Below are 27,754 nucleotides of genomic sequence, written 5' to 3'. Positions count from 1 at the left end.
TCCTGCCATGCAATTATGGGTAAGGAACTGCCAGCAAATTTTTCCAAGCCAGTTTGTGAGCTAATGGCTTAAAATTTTTGCTCTTTATCTCTCTATATTCAGCATTCCTCACCAGATTTGCAGAAAACATTGAAACCTACACACAGGAATTCCCCAGTAAACATTTGGATGTTTATGAACGTCTGTTCAAGCTACTCGGATTATATCCTCCACACTGTAATTACAGATCCACTCAAACCAAAACACAGGTGTACATACTGCAACCTCTCATCATCTGAGTTATCACTTTGAAGCTAGGGAATATTCTATAAAAAACATATTGCACATTAATTGACAGGTGGAACTGTTGGAGTTGGCAACAAGTGCTCTTGTGTGCCTGCTGCAAGCTCAGCCTGCCCTTGCGGATCATGTTCCTGCACTTGGACACATACCAAGAATCTGCCACCAGATTGTGGCTCAACTCCAGCAGAGTGCCGTGCCACGAGCTGCCATTCGGATTCTGCACCAGCTCGCAACGAGTGAGGTATGTATGTGCATGTTATACCTTCACATATTACTGTACTTACATTGCTTCACTCTCAAATGTAAATTATTCTGGGAAGTCAGAAAGGCCTCCAAATTTGTTTTTATTGAAACATTTACACAAAATACCAGTCCAGCACATATTTTCAACTTTCCCCATTGATTTCAATGAGGTTTGATGTTTGTCCTTAAGTCTTCAGACCTTGTTGGCAAATTTCCATCAGTTTCCAGACTACAAGAGTAAGAAGAAAAATTCTTGGTTTAGTAGAAAGATGGAAATTGTATCAATGATATTTCATTTTACTTATGTTGGCAGGGCTGGTTTAAGATTGAAGTAGCTGCTGTGGACGTCAAGTTGAAAGGGGTACCTGAGGCTTCAAAGTCCATAGCTTGTTTACAGGGTGTGTCGTAATTAATAGCAAACAATGACCTGGGTGATAGTATGTGATGATAGAAGAAAAATACTTTCCAGTAAACATGGGATTAGATTAGATTAGTAAATATGGCTCTGCAAGTGAGCCATTTGTGAGATAATTAAGAATGTATGATTATGAGCTGTCACTGACTTTTGTATCAAATATAAGCCTAATTGGTACAAATGTATTTAGACATGAAGGAATCACAGACACTGGGTGTGAGCAGGCACTGATTGAAATCAATGGGGAAAGTTGAAAATATGTGCTGGACTGGTATTTGAACCCAGGTCTCCTGCCTTGTAAAGATTACATTTCAAATACACCTGTATATATTATAAACTAAAGTCCCCCCACCATGTATGTGGAGACTAATATCAGAAATACTGTAGGGATTTTGATACACTTCCAGTACTGTAGACTGATCCAAAAGGAAGATATTTGTATATAATTTATAATTATAGTAATGATGGTTGTATAGTGTATCTATTGTTATTGATTCCATATTTAATAGGCATTTGGAGTACATATCATGGCTGATAGCAGTCACGAGATGGTCAGCTAGAGGAGTTGGTATCTGGCAGGAAAAGCAGTAAAGTACGTAGTTGCTGCTACTCAGAGAGAATTGAAGCTTGGCCAGAATCTGTAAAGATATAGACATATTATTACTTGCAGCCCTCTGCTGTGTTTTCTGCATGTATGAAGACTAACCTCTGTAGGGATTCTAATACAGTTTTTTCTAACAGATAGATCAATTCACAAGGAATAATTCTGCATATAATTTATTACCGTTATGCCAGATGAGTTTTCCAGCTGTAAATGCCACATTCTACCCATGCAAAGCCAGGGCTAGTTGCTGGTTTCTACTAACTCAGATAGTATTTCGTACTGAGTCGATGACACACAAAATTGATAGTTTATGGAACCATGTTTATGGGAATGTTATTGCATGTATTAGCATATACTTTCACACACGTCAGTTTTCACTGTTAATTGTGACCCCTCCCCCCATGTCCCATGTATATGTAATAATAAATTTCTTGTTCTAAGGTTATAGATACATACTGTATTTACTGGAATCTAAGCCGCACCTGAAAAATGATACTCGAAATCAAGGAAAAAAAAATTCCCGAATCTAAGCCACACCTGAAATTTGAGACTCGAAATTCAAGGGGAGAGAAAAGTTTTAGGCCGCACCTCCAAATCGAAACAAAGTTGCTCCATTGTAATATGAGACACAATTTAGGTCGACTGAATGACGATACAGCTACAGTAGTTTGGTTCGAGTCGTAAGCTTAGCAGTTAAACTTTACCAGGTAGCCATTGCTATGAGTCAGGCACTCCGTCCGTATTTATACGGGTACCCTTCCTTTTTCACGTGCTTTGTCTGATTTGAATCGATTGCTTATTTTTCTTTGATCTGATAAGTGTTGTTCTCCTTGTTGTAGATGTTTACATCACTCTAGGCTGAAAATGCATTATTGTACTGTGTCATGCATTGTTTGTCGCATTCTGATAATGTGTGTTTATGACCTGTCGCCGCTCGCGGCATGTCTTGCTTTTGTGCGTGCTACCGCCGCTTACAATAAAAAAGAGGATTTGTCGCATTAGCAAAAAAATGGAAATTAGAGTCATCTTAGATTTAAAAATCTAGTCAATTGTCATGCTTCATTTCTGACTGTATCACTATTAGGCATAAGAATAGTACGAATATAAACATTACATGATATGTAATTCTCCCGTGTTTGCTGTTGTCTCACACTAGTTTTGTAGTTTATTAGGCAGACAGGATTTAAATGAGATAGCAGTAAACACGAATGAATACATGGCAAAATGTTTATATACGTATTGTTCTTATGGTGAAGAGAATACTGCATGTGATTCACAATTCATAAAAGTTCCTATTAGCCAACCATCTCTTCTCACACGTAGGAAAAAATTCAGAACGTAGAGTTGGCCTTATTGACAAACATCCCAAACAGTCTTGCCAGTCGGATTTTCGTAGTACATTGAAATACTGCTACATTCGAAGATGAACAATACGGAATTTGTATTTACTTCATTGGATAATGTATGAAAATGCAGTGGTCGAAACTTGGGGCGGAGAAAAAAGCTTGTCTTACACCTTTTTTAAAAATTTATTTACTGACGCAGAGGTTTTGGTGCCAGTATTTATCTTTGTGCCTGCAAAGCATGCCTGTGTAGTGCTACATATATTCAACGGCTGAAGTTAGTTGTGGTGGCACCTACAAACATTTTTCAGAACTTCCGCTTACTTTGCACTCGATTCTAAGCCGCAGGCGGTTTTTTGGATAACAAAAACTGGAAAAAAGTGTGGCTTAGATTCGAGTGAATACGGTAAATCATGTCACGTGGCTCACAGCTTGTTTCCAATATTTGCATCTGACACAATATCAGTTTAAATTCATGCTGTCATCAGTAATCAAACCCAGGTGCACTGTGTGAACCTGACCATTCAGTTATGGAGGGGGATTAGAATTATGATATTTGTAGCACAAGTGAAACGCTTCTGAAAGAATATTAATAGCCTCCAAATATTTTGACTGATAAAACACAACCGCTTTTCATAGCAGAATGTGGACCACTTTTTCAACCCTCAGTGATGAGGGATAAGTTGTTTATGGACACATTGTAATGCACCACAGCCAGTTGTGTTGCTTCCCTCCTCTACTCCCCAGTGTGTTATGTCCCAACGTTGTGATAAGCAAAACTTGATTCCAGACCACAGTGTTCAATAGTTCTCGTAGAATACCTTTGTCACATGCAGTGCATTGTTCTGTGTCACTTGTGCAGCACTTCTGTGAAGTTACTGTATATTTTTACTGTATTCGTAATGATGAACCAACTAACAAAAAAGTCTGAAAAAAGAAACTATGGTTGGTTGGTTGGTTGATTTGGGGGAGGGGACCAAACAGGAAGGTCATTGGTCCCATTGGATTGGCGAAGGATGGGGAAGGAAGTCGGCCATGCCCTTTCAAAGGAACCGTCCTGGCATTTGCCTGAAGTGATTTAGGGATATCACGGAAAACCTATTTCAGGATGGCTGGATGCAGGTTTGAACCACTGTCCCCCCGATTGCGAGTCCAGTGCGCCAACTATTGTGCCACCTCGCTAGGTGAAGAAGGAAAGAAGGAAAATGACTGATTTTTTTTTTTACATCATCTTGTTCAAGCAGAGGAAAAGCTTGCAAGTGTGTTATTTTTCCAAATAGAAAGACTGGAACTTTAGTTGATGATCTCCCTACAGCTGCAACTACCTCTTCAAGAACTGAACCATTGCTGATGCAGGTAAGAGATTATTTTTTAATAGTGTGTTTCAGGGTGTTCTGCCAAGTCGTTGTTTCGATTTTATGCACAATATTTTGATGACCAACCCAACCATCTTCTTCAGGTGCTGCAAGGTATGCTGTTATATGTATGCACTGAATGGACTTCAACCTGTCTGGAAGCATATCAATAATCAATCAGTCGTGTTGAGAGAACATGAGAGATCACACAACAGCTTATTTTATTTTCTTTCTTTCGCGTTTATACAAAATGATGCATTTTATATGAAAAATTGAATTTTGTGTGTGTAATTCAACAGATTGGTTTCTCAGCAAAGAAGTACAAGTGATATGATCTTTAATAAATGAAGAGTGGCAGTCATAAATGAATTTTAGAAGACCTTCTGTATCACTCTTACAAGACAGAATCTGCACAGTAGAAAAATGTTAAAGTGCATTGATCTATAAGAGGGCTGTCCAAAAAATCAGTTACCTTAAAAGGCATACACCTTGCTCTTATAAATCAATGTAATACTATAATTTCTGTGGGGCAGTGGTTCATTGTTGTGCTTGTCTGTTGTGAGATCAGCAGTTCTTACATGTGACCTCTCTAATGTGCATTTTATCTTTGTGTTGCTTGTATGTTCTATGCTTCACCAAATGCCCTTGTATTTGTAACATTCATGAACAAAAGTTAATTTTGTACATTCAAAAGCTACTTACAGTTATTTGTGTGAATAAACCAAGAGGCCACATAATTGGTGACCCTGTCTAAGAACTTTCATGCTGCCAGATGAACAGCATTTTCACATATGGCAGAAATATGCATTAACGCAATGAATTCCATTTGGAGCTTGCTCTCCTTTGTCAATTCTGAACACGAAACCTATGCAGGACAACAAAAATGACATTAGTAGTGCAATGCCCATATTTCACAACACCGTGAACATTTTTGCTGAGATGGGAGATGATGATAAGTCAGACTTAAAGAGCATCTCAGCTCAGATTAATAGCATTGGTTTGCAGCCATATGTAATTATGAGCTCTACAACAGAGCTATGACCACAGTTTCGAGTAATGAGCTTTTCACCTGCTGGATCCAGCAGTTCATCCACAACATGCCTGCAATTAAAGGCCCTGCTATTTATATACAATCAACCACAAACTTGGTTTGTGACGATAGAGAACATATTTCAGAGACACGTAACCAATGACCATAAGAAATTTACTTCGGTGATAAGAAATTTGAATAGAAAAAACACACACACACACACACACACACACACACACACACACCATTTTGATACTGAACATTTTAGTGCAACCACTGTTAAATTTCTCACTGTATGAAATCCACCAACTTCATAACCAGACAACTAATATACCAAGAGAAATGTGATGATAAGACCCTTTCCGAGTTCAGAGTTCTAGTGACATCTACACAAATTAGCAGATCATTCCATTTTTCAGATGATTTGTTGCAGTTCAGACATATGTCAAATGATAATACCCCTTAGAGAAATGGCAGCAAGGGACAGGAATTGAGGGAGCAGGGTACAACCAGCTGCAGATTGTAGTGTATGTTGGAATGAATGATGCCTGCCGTTTGGGCTCAGAGGTCATGCCTGATTCATTATTGTGACTGGCAGAGAAGGTTGATAAGACGAGCCTTGTGCATGGAGTGTCAATGAATCTCACAATTTGCAGCATTGTCACCAGAACTGATTGTGGGTCTGGTCTGAGTTGAATAGAAGGACTGAACCAGAGACTCTGAAGGTTCTGCGAAAAGCTAAGCTGCAGCTTCCTGGACTTGGGCCATAGTGTTGAGAACTGTAAGGTCCCCCCTTCCCAAGTAGGTCAGATATGCACTACACATCAGAGGCTGCTACCCAGTTACTGTACATGGGGTGCACACAAGGTTTTTTTAGATTGGTGACTCTCCATCCAACCCAGTTAACAATAGCTGTAGGAAAAGCAGAAGTATCACTGTAAGATCGAAAGAAATGCCTCCCACTGGGGAGAATATTAAAATTCCAATGGTTAACTGCCATAGCATTTGCAACAAAATGTCATAGTTTGAAGCACTCTTTAAAAGCAGTGAAGCTCACATACTACAGAGTATAGAACTGGCTGAAACCTGAAACTGATAGAAGTGAGGTTTTTACGGAAAATTTTAATATATATCGACAAGATAGCAAAATGGAAAATGGAGGTGGTGTATTTGTCGCAGTAGACAAGAAACTCAAATCCACTGAGGTAGAAACTCAAGCTGCATGTGAGATTGTTTCGGAAAAATATATTGGATGTAATGGCAACAAATACACCTGAGCTCTTAGAGGATGTCCACATCCAAACTGCTATCAGTGACCATGATGCAGTTGGAGCAATAGTGATCACTAAAGTACAAAGGACAGCAACTGAACATGTATGTTCAGTAAATTAGATAACAAATCAGTAGAGTCATATCTCGGTGAGGAACTTGAAACTTCAGCACAGGGCAGGAGCATGTAGAGGAGCTGTGCCTTAAGTTTAAAAGACTAGTTGACCATGCACTAGATATATGTACCAAGTACAACTGTTCATAATGGGAAGGAACCTCCATAGTGTACAGTCATGGTAAGAAACTTTGAAAGAAACAGAGGTTACTGCATAATAGGCTTAAAACAAAAAATGTAGGGGCTACAAGTTGATGGAAGCTGAGTGAAACATGTTTGGCTGTCAAGAGAGCAATGTGTGATACCTTCAATGACTGCCAAGCAGAATATTGTCAAATGATATTTCAGAAAACCCACAGAATTTCTGGGCATGTGTAAAGGCTGTTAGTGGCACCAAAGTTAGTGTTCAGTCCCTAGCAAATGAGACACAAACTGAAATTGAGGGCAGCAAAGCCAAAGCTGAAATGCTTAACTGCTTAACTCCATTTTCAAATATACCTTTAAAAAGGAAAAACCCAGGAGAATTAGCCTAATTTAATGCACATACCACTGAAAAGATCAGTGAAATAAGTATTAGTGTCAGTGGTGTTGAGAAATAGCTGCAATCATTAAAACTGAACAAAGCTCCACAACCCGATGGAATCCTTATCAGACGCTATACTGAATTTACGGCTAAGTTAGCCCCTCTTCTGACTACAATCAATCATACATCCCCCAAACAAAAAAACCATGCCCAATTCATGGGAAAAAGTGCAGGCCACACCTGTCTACAAGGATAGAACAAGTGATCCACAAAAACTACCATCCAGTTTCCTTGACATTGATTTATTGTGGAACCTTAGAACATATTTTGAGCTCAAACATAATGAGATATCGTAAAAAGATGACCACCTCAGTGCCAACCAGCGAGGATTTTGAAAATGTTGATTATGTGAAACTCTTGCACTTTTTTCACGTAACGTACTGAAAGCTTTGGAACAAGGCAGTTGCGTAGATGCAGTATTTCATGACTTCTGAAAAGCGTTTGACTCAGTTCCACATCTGGAGATGCTTGTTGTCAGAAGTACGATCCTGTGGGGGGTCTCAAGTGAAATTTGTGATTGGACTGAGGACTTTTTGGTAGGGAGCATGTTGTCTTGGATGGTGAGTCATCATCAGAGGTAGAACTAACTTTAAGTGTGCCTTAGGGAAGTGTGTTGGGACCCTTGCTTTCATGTTGTATATCAGTGACTTCCATACAATAATAATAATAATAATAATAATAATAATAATAATAATAATAATAATAATAATAATAATACACATACAACACAACAAAATTATAAATGAAGAACAAAAAGGCTGTTGCAAAGGAGCATGAGGATGTAAAGAGCAACTGATAACAGGTGCAGAGGTGACATATCAAGCTAAAACTAAACAAAGGTCACTACGCTACGCATACATTGATTACCAAAATGCTTTTGATGGTGTACCCCACTCATGGTTACTACAAATATTGGAAATACAGTTTCTGAACATAGTAATGAAAAACTGGAAAACCACACTTAATATCCAAACAAATTCAAATAATATCACATCACAGCCAATACAGATTTAAGCATGGAATATACCAAGGAGACTCATTAAGTCCTTTCTGGTTCTGCCTTGCTCTGAACCCACTATCCAACATGCTAAATAATACAAATTATGGATACAATATTACTGGAACATACCCACACAAAATCACACATTTGCTATACATGGATGATCTAAAACTACTGGCAGCAACAAATCAACAACTCAACCAATTACTAAAGATAACAGAAGTATTCAGCAATTATATAAATATGGCTTTTGGAACAGACAAATGTAATAAAAATAGCATAGTCAAGGGAAAGCACACTAAACAAGAAGATTACATATTGGATAACCACAGCGACTGCATAGAAGCGATGGAGAAAACAGATTCCTATAAATATCTAGGATACAGACAAAAAATAGGAATAGATAATACAAATATTAAAGAAGAACTAAAAGAAAAATATAGACAAAGACTAACAAAAATACTGAAAACAGAATTGACAGCAAGAAACAAGACAAAAGCTATAAATACCTATGCTATACCAATATTGATGTACTCATTTGGAATAGTGAAATGGAGTAAGACAGAACTAGAAGCACTCAATACAACTACACGATCACAATGCCACAAATATAGAATACATCATGTACATTCAGCAACAGAAAGATTCACATTAAGCAGAAAGGAAGGAGGAAGGGGGATTTATCGACATAAAAAACCTACATTATGGACAGGTAGACAATTTAAGAAAATTCTTTACAGAACGAGCAGAAACTAGCAAAATACCCAAAGCAATCACTCATATAAATACATCGGCTACACCATTGCAATTTCATAACCACTTCTACAACCCTTTAGATCACATAACATCAACAGATACGAAGAAAGTAAATTGGAAAAAGAAAACACTACATGGCAAGCACCCATATCATCTGACACAGCCACACATCGATCAAGACACATCCAACACATGGCTACGAAAAGGCAATATATACAGTGAGATGGAAGGATTCATGATTGCAATACAGGATCAAACAATAAACACCAGATATTACAGCAAGCATATTGTTAAAGATCCCAATACAACAACAGATAAATGCAGACTTTGCAAACAACAAATAGAAACAGCAGATCACATCACAAGCGGATGTACAATACTAGCAAATACAGAATACACCAGAAGACATGACAATGTAGCAAAATTAATACAACAACAACTTGCCATACAACATAAACTAATAAAACAACACGTTCCCACATATAAGTATGCACCACAAAATGTACTAGAGAATGATGAATACAAATTATACTGGAACAGAACCATTATAACAGATAAAACACCACCACTTAACAAACCTGACATCATACTCACCAATAAAAAGAAGAAATTAACACCACTAATCGAAATATCCATACCCAATACAACAAATATGCAGAAGAAAACAGGAGAAAAAATTGAAAATTACATCCAATTGGCTGAGGAAGTCAAAGACATGTGGCATCAGGATAAAGTTGACATCATACGCATTATACTATCAACTACAGGAGTCAAACCACACAATATCCACCAGTACATCAACGCAATACAGCTACATCCAAACGTATGTATACAACTACAGAAATCTGTAATTATTGATATATGTTCAATTACCTGAAAGTTCCTAAATGCAATGTAACATATATCGTATGGTTAAAAGGAAGTCACGCTTGATCAAGGTCCACGTCACTTTCCATTTTTAACCAGACATAACGCCTGAGACAGGAAGGAGAAATAATAATAATAATAATAATAATAATAATAATAATAACTTCAGACTTTTTGTAGGTGATGCAAATATCTGTAATGAAGTACTGTGTGAAAGAAGCTGCATAAATATTGTCATATCTTGATGATATTTCAAAGTGGTGCGAAGTTTGGCCATCATCACAGGATGTAAGGTGAAAATGGATTAGGTGAAAGCATTCTTCATGTACCTTACAGGCTCATGTAACATCAAAGTTGTCATAGTAGAAGCCCACACTCAGTAGTCAAATACAAGACTTACATTAGTTTTGCAAAAACAGACATAATGTCTTATGGGATAACAGCAATCAGTGATTTTATAATGTTACTTAAAATCCATTTTGATCGCAAATTTTTTATTCATATTACCAGTTTTGGTTCATTCAGAACCATCTTCAGATCTGTAAAAATAATGATACTAATTTACTATTTCACGGAAGCAAATCTTTTTCATCCTATCTAATCAACATCAAATGTACCAGAATGTACCTGATATTTCAGTTACAGGAGTAACCCGTCCAAATCCAGCAACTTTCACATGCTATGTCACATAAAATTGGTTGGCAGAGTGCACGTCATTTATATTAATTATAACACTATTACCAACAGGTGGCGTCTGGTACATTTGTTACATTCCATTTGCACATACTGTATTCAGTAGACCTTTTTTTATATTAAAAATACTTAATTAAAATATGTAGATGTCAAGGTTAAAATCTGTACTTGTCAGAATTAAAAACTGTAAAATTATCATTTTTATACAATCTAAAAAACATAGGGTGATTTATATATCTTTGGTGCTGGTGTGAACTTGTTTTCCTCTATCGTCTGCTTCCGTGGTTCCCGCCATTTTGGTGTTGTGCCGCGGTCCGCTCAGTCGTCTGATGTCCATCGCCGGGGGCAAGAGGGCCGCACAGGCGGGCCCCGTCAACAACGCCAGGCGCTGCACGCGTCTTCCGGCCTCTCCATCGCGCACCATCTCTCATCCCTCGGCCTGGATCTCCACACGCAACAGTTGTCATCCCAGACTCAGGGAGCACACCTACTCTCTAAACAAAACAGCTTTTGGGGCGCATATGGCTGCGACAAAGCACTCAGTCACAAACATTGAACACAATTTAGACATCCTGCATAGAGCTCATAAGGGACGGTTTCTTAACATTTTGGAAGGAATTGAAATATACACCCACAAAAATAAAGAGCCGGATTTAATCCTCAATGAGCAAAGCGAATTAAATCATAATGCCTATTTTAGCATTTATGACGACCTACTAAGATGACAACTGTTGCGTGTGGAGATCCAGGCCGAGGGATGAGAGATGGTGCACGGTGGAGAGGCCGGAAGATGCGTGCAGCGCCTGGCGTCGTTGATGGGGCCCGCCTGTGCGGCCCTCTTGCCCGTGGCGATGGACATCAGATGACTGAGCGGACCGCGGCACAACACCAAAATGGCGGGAACCACGGAAGCAGACGATAGAGGAAAACAAGTTCACACCAGCACCATAGATATATAAGTCGCCCTATGTTTTTTAGATCGTATAGAAATGATAATTTTACTGTTTTTAATTCTGACAAGTACAGATTTTAACCTTGACATCTACATATTTTAATTAAGTATTTTTAATATAAAAAAGATCTACTGAATACAGTATGTGCAAATGGAATGTAACAAATGTACCAGACGCCACCTGTCGGTAATAGTGTTATAATTAATATAAATGACGTGCACTCTGCCAACCAATTTTATGTGACATAGCATGTGAAAGTTGCTGGATTTGGACGGGTTACTCCTGTAACTGAAATATCAGGTACGTTCTGGTACATTTGATGTTGATTAGATAGGATGTAAAAGATTTGCTTCCGTGAAATAGTAAATTAGTATCATTATTTTTACAGATCTGAAGACGGTTCTGAATGAACCGAAACCGGTCATATGAATAAAAAATTTGCAATCAAGATGGATTTCAAGTAACATTATAACTTACATTAGTACCACAGTATCATAGGTATTGCTGCAAACAGGCTCCGGGAAACATGAATCTTCCCATGTGACCGGCATTTACTTAGACACAGATTATGCAGTACACCAGGACTCTGACATATGAGATGCAAACAACGGAGTAAATGTGAGTCCATAATGGCATCCATCCAGCTCCTAAAATCAGCAAAACACATCAGGAGCCAGTAGCTCCAGTAAAATCAGCAGGACCTGAATTTGTCAAGTAACTAACATCATCTCCATACAGGGAATGTTTGAAACAATTTAAAGAGAAGAACACTGTAACAGAATCAAAGAAGAGAGCAGTGAATGTTTTGATCTTGGAAAAAAAAAAACATAGGAAATGTATCTAACAGTCATTCAGACTATGAAAGAAATTTAATGCTTCATATTTGCAATCTGAGTAAGAAGATATTGAATGCATATTTTACAGTGCTTTCTTCACTGAAGACTAATATAGAGAAATGGGCACAGTGCCTGGGATGCTATCCATTTTGCACAATAAATGTGGAAAATGTTGGGAGGACACTAAGGAAGAGAATGTTATTATTTTAAGGTTTATCTGTTCTTATATTGTTGACACTGTTTTCTCTGACTGTCTCATGTAACGACATCATTTGTATTTCATTTCAAATTGGCTTACTTGTGCTTTTTCAAATTTGTGTGTTTTATGTATTAAGTAGCATAAATTCAATAAATAAAATTTAGAGTGCAATGAGGTCATGTAGGTTTCTACTTAACGTACAGTTGAATCAATGTTGTAATATAAAGGGGAATAATGTGAGATGAGGAAAATTTCACATTAGGGACAAGGCTAGTTAATAATAATAATAATAATAATAATAATAATAATAGCTTCATTCATCATCGAATGGTACACTGCACATGTACAAAGAAACAGTAGTGATTAAAGACACATTCTTCTGAATACGTCATTAATTTATAAAAAAATTACAATAAGGTGTTTACTTATTTCTATTCACATAATTTCACAAAGCATTTGTTGTTCTTCATATAAGTATGGTACTCTTCTAATGTGTAGAAAGGGTGTTTTACTACAAATTTCTTAAGCTGATGTTTCAGTTTAATTGTAGGAAGAGCCATGACTGCTCTAGGCAGTGCATTAGCTAATTTTATACCTGCATACTGAGGTCCCTTTTCGTAAAGTGCTGTTCTGTGGCTGCCAATGTAAAATCTTTCTTTATTTCTAGTATTGTACTGGTGGAAATCTGAATAAGTGTTTGGGTGCAGTCTTTTCACAAGCAATATGGCTTTTAGAATGTATGTGTTTATAACAGTTAACACCTCTGTTTTTGGAAACAAGTTGCAACAAGATTCCCTTTATTTTGCTCCACAGATTATTCTCACACCCCTTTTTTGAAGAATGAGTAGCTTATCTAGATTAACTTTGGTTGTTGCCCCGCAAATTTCAATACCGTAGTTCAAGTGAGAGGAGAAAAGAGCATGGTATGCAGTCTTTAGGACTACGGCGTCTCTACAGAACTTGCTAATAGTACTGATTGCAAATATATTTTTTGACAACTTAGTTGCTAGAGAATCAATATGTGTGTCCCATTTCAGGTTGCTTTGGATTGTTACGCCAAGGAATTTTACACTAGACTCTTTCTTTACCAATTCGTTGCCCATGTATAATTTAATTTCATTATTCAAACTACTTTTGTTAAACTCCATCAAACATGTTTTACTGGTGCTTACATTTAAGTGGCTTTCATTAAAAAACTGAAAAATTTCTTTTGTCACATTATTACACTCGGCCTCTAGTTCATTACATGATTCCTTTTTACATACAATGGATGTGTCATCGGCATACAGAACAATTTTGGAATTTATAGTTCAAGGTTAACCCTTGATGGGCATCAGTTATCTGCCTCATCTAACGAGATAGGGAGGTGGTCAGTCTCTGCCATGTATCCAACAGTATGTCCCACAGTTGATCAGATTTGTATGGGGCTGGTGTCGATTAGTATAATAAGTTCATGTGTCACTTCATTTTGACCCACAAACTTTCAGTGGAATTCAAGTCAGACACTCAAACAGGCCAGTGGATCAAGTCGACATCGGCCTGTTGTGAAAACCATTGCTAAACGATGTATATAATGTGAAACAAGTGAGTGGTCCTGTTGGGACTGGAACACTCCATTGGGATAGTGCTTCCTCTTCACATTCGGCACTGTAGTATGTTTTGTGATACAGACCTATTGATCTGTAGAGACATGACCATGAATTCGATGAAGCACCCCCTGGTGAACTGCAGTCTCAGCATGAGACTATGATGCAACCAACATGAAAATGTTATACCACTTACTGTGGGTCATAATGTCCTCCCTTTGCCTACAGAGCATCACTGTACTCGTTAACTGAGCTAAATATTGGCTCATTTGAAAAGATGACATAGTGCCTGTCATTTTCTACATTCAGTTCAGGGGAAGGCCAGCTTATAAAATTTATCATCAGAGTATGCCTTTATTACCAATCCTTCGAGCTTTAATGCAAGCATTCCGTAAGTGTTTGTGAATGGTTTACAATCATCCAAGGAAATTGGTCTCATCCTTGAGTCTGACAGCATTTAAAAAAGACACATTACATACAGCTATCAACTAACATGTTCTTTCGTGAGGCATTGACACCATTTCTAAGCCTGACCCTTTTAGCCACCACTTTACGCCTTTCTGGGCACAGTAAAGCCGTCGGCACACGGACCGTGCATCCAAGCGTTGAGCGTGCCGAGTTTCTGACGTCACAGCGTGGAATAGGACGTTCGGGAGTCTTTCCGAATGTGCAGAGCAGTATCTGGTATGTCAGATATTCTGAGCGTGCGTCTGAGCATTGACCAATGAGATGGCACAACGCCACCTATGTCACACGCACGCCGTCTCCCTTCAGTACAGAGTTGTGAGGCGCCATATTGGTATTCATTTCAAGCCTACATGTATATAATTATGCCGTTTCTGAGCACCAGCAAATTGAGAATCACTGCAAAACCCGTTGTTAAATGTGTGATTCGTTCCAATAAAATAATGAGAAGCATAATATTCGTGGCAAAAGAATTATTGTAAGTTGCATATTATGAGAGTAGGCTATTTGAAGGCAACGACACACTGAAGATCCACTCAAAACTCATTGTTCTTGGTACAATTTTTTGTTATTAAATTTCAGTTAATAACATATCTACGATTAAGGTTTTCAGCGAGGGGTAAGATACTACAAATAGGATCGAAAGGCTTGCTGTCGGTTTAGCGTAATGAGTAGCGGCACTGGCCAACACAGAGTAATTTTGTTGGAACGGTGGTTCGCATCTTGACACAACCAAATTTTTTCCCCTAACATTCGCGCTTTTATTAGGTTCTGATACTTTATTATTAGTTTAATATAAGTATATACTATAATATTTGATGTTATGTAAATATAAGTTCACCTTTTTTTTAAGGGTGACTTTGTTCGATTGGCTTAATCTAAAGAATAGCTTGCGCTACTTGTATAAAGATATTTGCCTCCTTTTCTTTTACGCTTCACAGCTCACAAGTTGCAAAGATTCTGCTACTGGATAGGAACAGTTACGAAGTATGACTGACCTTGGAGTTTTACTAAAATGTGGGAATGATGAAATAATGTTTCTTATGCGGAGAATTCTTCCAAATTTGTAACGCACTGTTTGTAATGGAACTTTAATAAGCCTGTGTCCTTATTGATTGGACATGGTGCTTTCTTTTCGTGGACGATGGAGGAAATGTGCGTTTTAATAGAGCTAACGTGGGAATTTTATGCGCTCCCGTTGAGTAAACAGTGTGATTTACGAACTAGAAACATTCCTCAACTGCCGCTCGAGTGCGTTGCAATCGCATATACCACGTTGGGGCCCATGTACCTTATGCACAAGTGGCATCGTCCCTGAGCGTTCACCAGCACGTTGAACTTGGCACGCTCAACGTTAACGTTCGACAGCACGGTCCGTGTGCCGACGGTTTAAGGCTCATTGTGACATCTGGTTGCCACCACACACCCAATGACACCATCGTAGTGGATGAATGCCAGGATGCTATCTCTCATGGCCTATGTATGGTGAGACATTCTGTCAGTAAATGACTATTTGTTATGTAGCCGTCTGCAGCATTGTGCTATTATGTTCGGCATAAGTCAACTGTATTTGTGTTAAGCTTGCAACACATCAGCAAAAAGTATAGTGTAAAAAAAGTATAGTATTGAGGAAACATTAACTCTAATTATTTCATCAGAATTACAGATTGTCAAACACTGCCATGCTGCTGCCATATAACCACACAGATTTGCTCTTCTTTGCTTGTTTGAAGCATAAGCAGCTCGGCATTTCAAAAAGATAAAAGTAAGTTTTATAATGTTTATGCAGAGTGGCCCGAAACAGTCTGAAAAGCTTGTAAGGTTGTTGCAGGGTGATTGTGCCGAGAAATAATTGTTAAAAAAAAATTTGATATGTTGTGCCATTTCCGAGTTAATTAGCATTGAAGTTAGCTAATCATGCTATTGCGCACAAATTCGAGCCACCTGCCAGATACAATTGGTGTCAGTTGTTCTCATAGTGTAGATGATAGTGCATGAGAGTTCTCAGTCTTTGGCTTGGTTTTAATCCTTACTACTATTCCACATCCCATGTCCAATTTTTTTTATTGTTCTCTTGTTCAATTTTAAGAAACCAAATGAACATATTTGGCGACACCATCTGTGGTGGAACACTTGAATTTGTGTGCACAATGACCTCATTGGCTAACTTCAATGGTAATTAATTCAGAAATTCACAATGTATAGAATTATTTTCTTAACAATTAGTTTTCAGCAGATTCTACCCTGCAACACCCGTACAAGCTTCTCAGAATGTTTCTGATGCCCCTGTAGAAAACAATGTATGGCAATTGTATGCAGTCACAGAAAATCCGAAAGGTCTAAAGGTAAAACTGCTGCAATAAGAAGGGGGGAAAATGTTGTTGTTGTTGTTGTTGTTGTTGTTGTTGTGGTCTTCAGTCCTGAGACTGGTTTGATGCAGCTCTCCATGCTACTCTATCCTGTGCAAGCTTCTTCATCTCCCAGTACCTACTGCAACCTACATCCTTCTGAATCTGCTTAGTGTATTCATCTCTTGGTCTCGCTCTACGATTTTTACCCTCCACGCTGCCCTCCAATGCTAAATTTGTGATCCTTTGATGCCTCAGAACATGTCCTACCAACCGATCCCTTCTTCTGGTCAAGTTGTGCCACAAACTTCTCTTCTCCCCAATCCTATTCAATACTTCCTCATTAGTTATGTGATCTACCCATCTAATCTTCAGCATTCTTCTGTAGCACCACATTTCGAAAGCTTCTATTCTCTTCTTGTCCAAACTATTTACCGTCCATGTTTCACTTCCATACATGGCTACACTCCATACAAATACTTTCAGAAACGACTTCCTGACACTTAAATCTATACTCGATGTTAACAAATTTCTCTTCTTCAGAAATGCTTTCCTTGCCATTGCCAGTCTACATTTTATATCCTCTCTACTTTGACCATCATCAGTTATTTTGCTCCCCAAATAGCAAAACTCCTTTACTACTTTAAGTGTCTCATTTCCTAATCTAATTCCCTCAGCATCACCCGACTTAATTCCACTACATTCCATTATCCTCATTTTGCTTTTGTTGATGTTCATCTTATATCCTCCCTTCAAGATACCATCCATTCCATTCAACTGCTCTTCCAAGTCCTTTGCTGTCTCTGACAGAATTACAATGTCATCGGCAAACCTCAAAGTTTTTATTTCTTCTCCATGGATTTTAATACCTACTCCGAAATTTTCTTTTGTTTCCTTTACTGCTTGCTCAATATACAGATTGAATAACATCAGGGAGAGGCTACAACCCTGTCTTACTCCCTTCCCCACCGCTGCTTCCCTTTCATGTCCCTTGACTCTTATAACTGCCATCTGGTTTCCGTACAAATTGTAAATAGCCTTTCGCTCCCTGTATTTTACCCCTGCCACCTTTAGAATTTGAAAGAGAGTATTCCAGTCAACATTGTCAAAAGCTTTCTCCAAGTCTACAAATGCTAGAAACGTAGGTTTGCCTTTCCTTAATCTTTCTTCTAAGATAAGTCCTAAGGTCAGTATTGCCTTACCTGTTCCAGTATTTCTACGGAATCCAAACTGATCTTCCCTGAGGTTGGCTTCTACTAGTTTTTCCATTCGTCTGTAAAGAATTCGTGTTAGTATTTTGCAGCCGTGGCTTATTAAACTGATTGTTAGGTAATTTTCACATCTGTCAACACCTTGGAATTATTATATTCTTCTTGAAGTCTGAGGGTATTTCACCTGTCTCATACATCTTGCTCACCAGATGGTAGAGTTTTGTCAGGACTGGCTCTCCCAAGGCCGTCAGTAGTTCCAATGGAATGTTGTCTACTCTGGGGGCCTTGTTTCGACTCAGGTCTTTCAGTGCTCTGTCAAACTCTTCACGCAGTATCGTATCTCCCATTTCATCTTCATCTACATCCTCTTCCATTTCCATAATATTGTCCTTGAGTACATCGCCCTTGTATAGACCCTCTATATACTCCTTCCACCTTTCTGCTTTCCCTTCTTTGCTTAGAACTGGGTTTCCATCTGAGCTCTTGATGTTCATACAAGTGGTTCTCTTATCTCCAAAGGTCTCTTTAATTTTCCTGTAAGCAGTATTTATCTTACCCCTAGTGAGATAAGCCTCTACATCCTTACATTTGTCCTCTAGCCATCCCTGCTTAGCCATTTTGCACTTCCTGTCGATCTCATTTTTGAGACGTTTGTATTCCTTTTTGCCTGCTTGATTTACTGCATTTTTATATTTTCTCCTTTCATCAATTAAATTCAATATTTCTTCTGTTACCCAAGGATTTCTACTAGCCCTCGTCTTTTTACCTACTTGAGCCTCTGCTGCCTTCACTACTTCATCCCTCAAAGCTACCCATTCCTCTTCTACTGTATTTCTTTCCCCCATTCCTGTCAATTGTTCCCTTATGCTCTCCCTGAAACTCTGTACAACCTCTGGTTCTTTCAGTTTATCCAGGTCCCATTTCCTTAAATTCCCACCTTTTTGCAGTTTCTTCAGTTTTAATCTACAGGTCATAACCAATAGATTGTGGTCAGAGTCCACATCTGCCCCTGGAAATGTCTTACAATTTAAAACCTGGTTCCTAAATCTCTGTCTTACCATTATATAATCTATCTGATACCTTTTAGTATCTCCAGGGTTCTTCCATGTATACAACCTTCTATCATGATTCTTAAACCAAGTGTTAGCTATGATTAAGTTGTGCTCTGTGCAAAATTCTACCAGGCGGCTTCCTCTTTCATTTCTTAGCCCCAATCCATATTCACCTACTACGTTTCCTTTTCTCCCTTTTCCTACACTCGAATTCCAGTCACCCATGACTATTAAATTTTCATCTCCCTTCACAATCTGAATAATTTTTTTTTTTTCATCATACATTCCTTCAATTTCTTCGTCATCTGCAGAGCTAGTTGGCATATAAACTTGTACTACTGTAGTAGGTGTGGGCTTCGTATCTATCTTGGCCACAATAATGCGTTCACTATGCTGTTTGTAGTAGCTCACCCGCATTCCTATTTTCCTATTCATTATTAAACCTACTCCTGCATTACCCCTATTTGACTTTGTGTTTATAACCCTGTAGCACCTGACCAGAAGTCTTGTTCCTCCTGCCACCGAACTTCACTAATTCCCACTATATCTAACTTTAATCTATCCATTTCCCTTTTTAAATTTTCTAACCTACCTGCCCGATTAAGGGATCTGACATTCCACGCTCCGATCCGTAGAACGCCAGTTTTCTTTCTCCTGATAACAACATCCTCTTGAGTAGTTCTCGCCCGGAGATCCGAATGGGGGACTATTTTACCTCCGGAATATTTTACCCAAGAGGACGCCATCATCATTTAATCATACAGTAAAGCTGCATGCCCTCGGGAAAAATTATGGCTGTAGTTTCCCCTTGCTTTCAGCCGTTCGCAGTACCAGCACAGCAAGGCCGTTTTGGTTATTGTTACAAGGCCAGATCAGTCAATCATCCAGACTGTTGCCCTTGCAACTACTGAAAAGGCTGCTGCCCCTCTTCAGGAACCACACGTTTGTCTGGCCTCTCAACAGATACCCCTCCGTTGTGGTTGTACCTACGGTACAGCTATCTGTATCGCTGAGGCACGCAAGCCTCCCGGCAAGGTCCATGGTTCATGGGGTGGGGTGGGGGGGGGGGTGGGAATATACTACTAAAAAGTGTCACATGTAATGCTGCTGTCAGATGATGTAACTATCTATTTATGTGCCTGTATTTGTTAACATTCATGGCTTAACCACATCCATACAATTCAGCCTGTCTATGGATAGATAAATTAATAAATGGGAGAAAAATTAAAGCCCTATACTGCAGTGGCTGAATATGTGTTCCCTCTGTCATTATTTGTTACACAAATGTGTTAACAAAAGACTAATTTTGCTTCACAGTGTTCATTGGTAAAGGAAGTGTCTGTGCCTGTGCCTGTGTTTTAAATGTTTGTGCATGATGAGTTAACCTCCCCCCTCCCACAACCAATTCCAAATAGAAAACCAATAAAGACTGGAGGGAAACAAGTCACTTATTTTTTACATCATTGTGAGGTGGAAGGAGAGAAGTTTTGTTGAACTTTTTGCTAGGTTACATGGATTAGTGCAATTCAAATTTGATATTTGTTAGAATGAGTGTCATATCAGAAATGAAAACTTTGAAGTAAACAGACTTCATCTTTGACAAGATCACTTTGGAATATTGATCATCTATGTGAATTTTGTTCTAGATTTGATTATTTGAGCTGGTCTTTCTTATTCTCTTAATCTTTCTTGTAAGGAAAAAAAACATAAGTTTTCTGTTGACCACTAATTTCACAATAAAGGACATTCATGCAGTGACAGAATTTTGTAATAAAACAACTTGTGGAAAAGCAAAAAGAATTTAATCTTGAAGCCCCCATTGCCTAATCTTGTCTTTACAGCCTCTATGGGATACTGTAGTAGATTCCTAGATTGCTCAACTCAGTTTGAGAAAGGGTTTATTGCTGTTCCAATCACATATTGAGTGCTTGAGAACTGGCTGCTTAAATGCCTCTGTGTGTACAAGATTAAACTAGATCTTGTTCTTGGCAGCCTTATGGGAGTGATGCATAGGATGCTTCAGAAAATTACTATGCATGCAGATATAGTTTCAGTGTTGGTAATGTATAAGGTGCATTGAACTCTATATGAAAAATTTTATATTGAAAATTTTCTTAAAAACATAATTTTACACTCTGAAATGATAGACACCGCCCCCATCCGTTTCCTCCATGCTTGCTGCTTTGAGATTCCCTCAGGAGGTTGAAAGTGATTGTACATTCACACTGATTGTGGTGGATTCGTAGCCCATTGAGGCAACTCATTTACATGAACTTGTGGTGTAAATGCGCAATCACGTTTGACCTCCTATGGGAATCTCAAAGTAGTGAGTGTTGAGGTCACGGATGGTGACTGTGCATGGGTAACACTAGGTGGGAATGTGGGCCAGTTGAGGTGTTTACTGTGACAGTCTGTGCAATTGCGACGAATACTATATCCAGGCAGCACAGTGGTTTACACAGCTGCCTAGTAAGCAGAAGATCCTGCGTTTTCAATCCCAGTCTGGCACACATTTTAATTTCCCTTTCCCTCCCCTTCCCTCCAGCTTCAATTCACATAATATGTATCACAGCTGCAGATTCTGCATTCATATAATAATTAAACAGATATATAATAATTAGACAGATTCTGCTTCAAATCCTACAAATTGTTACACTTAGATATTATGTGAGTTGACTGTTGCTAATGTAGTCATTGGATACTGCGGTTTTAAGAGTATATTTTGTGAAGTGCTCAATTTTAAATTTCTTATCCTTTAAAATAATTTGCTATCATTGTACCACTTTTGAAGTTTTATTAAAATCTGCCTGATTAGTTGTGCAGCTTTTTTAAGTTAGTAGTTGATTATAGGAGAAGAGAGTAGATGCTATGTGAATGTAAAGAGCTAAGTTGGAAAGCCAGTAATAAGAACAAAAAGATGAAAGAATATACAGAAGGGTTATAAGATGGAAGTTAACTTCAGGACAATATTACAGAAAGGGAAGAGGAAGTGAATGAATGTGAAATAGGAGATACAATACTGCAAGAATAATTTGACAGACCATTGAAAGAGCTATGTTGAAACAAGGCCCCTGGAGTTAGATGACATTCTCTCAGAATTATTGAGATGCTTGGGAGAGCCAGCCATGACAAAACTATTCCACCAGGTGTGCAAGATATATTAAACTGGAGAAATATGTATGGACTTAAAGACAAATTTAATTATCCCAGTTCAAGAAATGAATAATATTAAACTGTCAGTTTAATAAGAGATGGTTGCGAGGTACTGACACACAATATTTACAGGAGAATGGAAAAATTGCTAGAGACAGGCTTCAAGAAAGATTAGTTTGGGTTCTGGAGATATGTAGGAGCTTGTGGGACATTACTGACCCTACAATGTATCTAACAGATACGTTAAAGAAAGGCAAACTAATGTTTATAGTGTTTGTAGATTTAGAGAAAGCTTTTGAGTGTGGTTACTGGTCTACATTCTCTGAATTTCTGAAGGTTGCAGGGGTAAGGTGTAGGGAGTGAAAGGTTATTCATAATTTTTACAGAAACCAGGCTGCAGTTATAGAAGTTTAAGGACATGAAATGAAAGCAGCAGGTGGGAAGGGAGTAAGACAGATATGTAGTCTATCCCTGATGTTACTCAATTTGTATACTGAGCAAGCTGTCAAGGACACCAAAGATAAATTTGGAAATAGGATTTACATTCAGGGGAAAAAAAGAAGAAGAATCTGGAAGAGATTATATCAGACTTGGAAGAACAGCTGATCAGAATGAATATGAGATGAAAACTGTACACCAAATTGGGACTCGAACCTGGGAACTTTGCCTTTGCAGCTAAGAGCTCTACGAACTGAGCTGCCTAAGCATGACTCGTCCTCTCAGCCTTACTTGTGCCAGTACGTCGTTGCCTACCTTCCAAACTTGACAGAAGCTTTCCTGGATGTCTTCTAGGACTAACACTCCTGAAGGGAAGATATTGTGGAGACATGGCTCACCTCAGCCTGGGGGATGTTTCCCAGAATGAATTTTTCACTCTGCAGTGAAGTGTGTGCTGTTATGAAACTTCCTGGCAGATAGAGCCCCCTGGGCTGGTAAGCCGCTCTCCCCCTCCCCCAGCAAGCCTGGTTACTCTTGAACTCCTCTATAGTTACCCTATTGGAATACGTGCCAGACTGGAACCCAAAGCTGTTACCTTTGCCCAGCCAAAAGTTGCAAGTTCAAGTTCCAGTCCGGCACACAGCTTTAATGTGTGAGGAAAATTCATATCAGTGCATACTACACTGCAATACAAAAATTCATTCTGGGAATGGGTAATGTCTTGAAAAGAGGTGATAAGATGAATATCAACACAACTAAAAAAGGGTTGTGGAATGCTGTGAATACTAGACCAGGCAATGAGACATTGTAGTAAATGAGTTTTACTATCTGTGGTGCAAAGTAACTGATGATGGTTGCAGTTGAGAGGACATAAAATGCAGACTGACAATAGCAAGTATTATGTCAAGGAGTTTCAATTATGTCAGCAGCTCACCTTGAAAATGCCTGTACAGTTATCAGCCAAAATATCAGAAGAAATAAAACTATCCTGGATGCCCACTCCGTAACTGATGGAATATTATATCTGCTGGGGAAAACTTCAAGAAAATGCATAGGGAAATACATTAACATTGAATATAAATTTAAATATTAGAAATTCTTTTCTAAAGGTATTTGTCTAGAGTGTAGCCTTGTATACAAGTGAAACATAGATAAGCAATTCAGACTAAAAGAAAATAGAAACCTCTGAAATCCTGTGCTACACAAGAATTCTGATGTTTAGATTGGTAGATCAAGAAATTAATAAAGTAGCACTGAACTGAATTGCAGAAAAAAATAAATTTCTGGCACAACCTAACTTACTTCTACCACATTGTCATCTCTACGTGATGTACTAGGGTGTCAAGGGTGGTTCTCCTCTTCAGCATCTTCTCAACCTTCTTTGATAAGTTTATACCACTGGTAAACTGTTGTCATACTTGCTGTAGATTCAGAAACATGTATAACCTTTTTTTCAAAAGAGATTAAAATGCGTGTGTGCATCAGGAAGATGTGTGCTGACATATTAACAAAAAATTTTGAATGTTGGTTGTATAAACCATGCAAACTTCAAAAACTACTGTCGCTTCTTGATCGTACCTTGTACATCTCCCCAGAACTATATGGAATCCTGCTTTTTCCAGTGGTTTAAAAGCATCCCTGGCCATCTTAGGTGAACCTATATCTTCTGGGCAGGTTTGTAGATTATCTCGTTTGTCTGTTTTTTCAAGATTTTTCCTGTGCGATAAGGAATGTCCTTAATGAAAGGCAGGAAAACTTTTGTGCATCGCTATGATTTTTGCACACTCTGCTTAATGTTCTTTTTATGTCGGCAGATGAATAACCGTTCTTGAGCAATGCATTGGCGAGGTGTTTTAATTCTGCACTAAGCAGTACTGTTCTACAAGTGTTCTGTGCTCTGGCTGCCAACAGATTCCCAAATCTCCTATGACAATTAGTCACTTCTCAGATTTACTTTTGTCTCGTCATATGCATCAAACACAAGAAGGTGCATTGCTTTTGTATTCTTTTGTTTTGTTCCTACATAGCTTAGACATTTATTGTTATGTCCTATCTTTGTTGTAAGATTTATTCTGCTTCTGGCCTGAACCAGGCAGTCAAAGGTCTCCTACACCTTAGCAGTGACAGACCTTTTAATGATTTTGTGTTGAATGTTAAAATTTAAAACAGTTCAACAGCTGTTTCACTGAGGACACACACTGATGCGATATCAACTGAACACAATACATTTCAGCACAATATTGGAGATGTTATTTTATTGCATTTTTATTCTATCTGTATTGTAATGTCATGGTACCTCATGATTTGTGTACATGCAAATGCTTATCTTTCAGGATGCCCTTTATCTGTATTGATGTTGTATTTGTCCTGTACAGACATTCTTGTGTATTGTATTGTTGTGCACTGTATTGTCTTTGGTGCACACCAACATGCTCCTATTCACTTTTCAAGTGGAGAGTTTCTGTAGTTTAAGTGTCAGTTTCCTAATTGTTTGTCAAAATTTTCATTGTCATTATGTGATGATTTGTTCACTATTAAGTTTCGGCAAGTGTAATTTTACTTGCATAACTGTATATTACATGCTTTGCTAAATCTGGGCACATTCCTTCAGCCTCTCAAAAATTGTTATACAGGGTGTTTATAAATGAATATCAGGGTTTTAATGCTTTATAATATTCATTATATTAAACTTACAATTATAAATGACATGTCAAATGAAAGAGCAACTCAAACAGTTTTCAAGAACCTTACAAATATTCAATGTGAGCACCATTTTTCACATGTCACACATCAAGTCTACAGTCGAGTTCTTCCCAAACGTTGATAAGTGTGTCTTCAGTGATTGTAGCAACAGCTGCTTCAATCCGGTTTCTTAATTCTGTTGGTAGTGGAGGCATGTACACATGATCCTTGATGAAACGCCAAAGGAAAAAATTGCATGGCGTTAGGTCGGGTGATTGTGGAGGCCATGCAAAGCAAGCCCTGTCATTGTGCCCCTTGCGGCCTATCCAGTGTTTGGCTATAGACTTGATGTGTACCATGTGACAAATGGTGCTCACATTGCACATTTATAAGGCTCTTGGTAAAACTGTTTGAGTTGCTCTTTCATTTAACATTTATAACTGTAAGTTTAATGTAATAAATATTATAAAGTGTTTAAACCCTGATATTCATTTATAAATACCCTGTATTTATGCTTTACTTGCTGTTTCATTCAAAAACTGAAGCTGTGACTTGGCTTAAAAACAAAAAAACAAAAAAAAACTCTTCTTATTCATGTCCTTCATTTTAAAATGTTATGGTGACTTCTTTGAAGGTTTGCATACAAGCAATGGCCCATACAGATTGCATCAAACCCATGAAGCAAGCAATGCAGACGTGTAAAGACATAATTGGTGTTGGATGTGAAGCTCTGAACAGGCTTTTCTCTGCAAATCAGGATCAGCTTATAAAACAGGTAAAAACTTCTCAAATTTTGTTGTAATCTTATGTCAAAAAAGTATGTGATATGAGAGTAAGACATTGTCAGGTTAATTTCATCTTCAGATCATATAATGTTTATAACTGCACTGTGCTTGAATTAAGGTCATTTGATAAATAATAATGGATGTGTGTGTTTGTTATTAAAGGCTTTAGATGCTGATATTGTGCCATACCTATTAGGCCTTCTGGAAGGCAGACTGGAAGCCATTGAGAACCCTGCTATGACTAAAGCTCAAATAGTGAAGGCACTGAAGGCCATGTCTCGAAATCTCCACTTAGGGAGCAAAATAGAAGGCATATTGGAGAAGTCCTCAGTATGGGCTGAATACAGGGATCAAAGGCATGATTTGTTTATCAGCAACACTACTACAGCTGGATACTTGACAGGTACTGTAATATAGCTTTATAGAGTCTCCTGAAGAAACTGAAAATGTTGTTTCCTGTTCATGTGCCGGCTGTTAAAATTGCAACAGCACAAAGATGGAGGTGGCATGCAAAAAATGAAAAGTTGGCATGAAGAGTATTACAAAGCATTCATGAGTAATTCTGTCTACATTCTGTACATGAGCAGAGATTACTTATTGTATTTCTCACTCAGCTACTTGGTGACAAAATACATTCTTAGGTGGGAAAAAAAAACCACACACACACACACACACACACACACACACACACACACACACACACCATGAAGGAATTATCCAATGGAATGGAAATTGGTAGGTGGGATGTACATGTACAGACAAAGAAATGGGTACAGTTCCAGAAAAATTTGATGACTGACTCGAGAGAGAGCTTCACACACTAAGCAAGTCAATAACACATTGATCTACCTTTGGCTCTTCTGCAAGCAGTTATTTGGCTTGGCATTGATTGATTTAGTTATCAGATTTCCTCCTGAGGGGTATTGTGTAAAATTCTGTCCAACAGGTGTGTTAGATAATCAAAATCACAGGATGATTGGAGGACCCTGCCCATAATATTCCAAATGTTTTCAATTAAGGAGGGATCTGGTGACCCTTCTGGCCAAGTTAGGATTTTGCAAGCACAAAGACAAGGAGCAGAAACTCTCACCACGTGAAAATGGGCATTGTCTTGCTGAAGTGTAAGGCCAGGATCGCTTTGCCATGAAGGGCAATGAAACAGGATTAAGAGTGTTGTTGACATACTGCTGAATTGTAAGGGTGCTACGGATGACAACCGAAGGGGTCTTGTTATAAAAAGAAGTGTCACCACTACTGGTTCTTGGGCTGTACGGTACGTCACAGTCACATTGGTATGCCACCACTGTCCAGGGCATCTACAGGCTGAAGATATATCTGGAGATGTCCTGGAAAGTGGTCGGATACTGACCTGACTGTCGTCCACCATACAGCCCAACAACCAGGTGTGATGGTCTGGGGTGCCATTTCTTTTCATAGCAGTAACCCTTTGGTTTCCATCTGCAGCATCCTTATGGCACAATGGTACGTCAA

The 27,754-nt window shown here is 38.4% G+C and overlaps 1 protein-coding gene across 1 annotated transcript in view; it reads left to right on the top strand.

Moving 5' to 3' along the window:
- LOC126190780 (dnaJ homolog subfamily C member 13) overlaps nucleotides 1-27,754 on the top strand; it is a 362,669-nt gene that overhangs the window by 318,975 nt on the left and 15,940 nt on the right. The window contains exons 33-35 of the mRNA XM_049931321.1: nucleotides 338-523; nucleotides 26,113-26,253; nucleotides 26,426-26,666. Coding sequence (XP_049787278.1) covers nucleotides 338-523; nucleotides 26,113-26,253; nucleotides 26,426-26,666 — 568 coding nt within the window. The remainder of the gene's footprint in view (nucleotides 1-337; nucleotides 524-26,112; nucleotides 26,254-26,425; nucleotides 26,667-27,754) is intronic.

This window comes from Schistocerca cancellata, chromosome 6 (genome assembly GCF_023864275.1).
Source record: "Schistocerca cancellata isolate TAMUIC-IGC-003103 chromosome 6, iqSchCanc2.1, whole genome shotgun sequence".
In the NCBI taxonomy this organism is placed as follows: Eukaryota; Metazoa; Arthropoda; class Insecta; order Orthoptera; family Acrididae; genus Schistocerca; species Schistocerca cancellata.
Note: the sequence above shows the minus strand (reverse complement) of the source record. Positions and strands in the feature narration are given on the sequence as shown.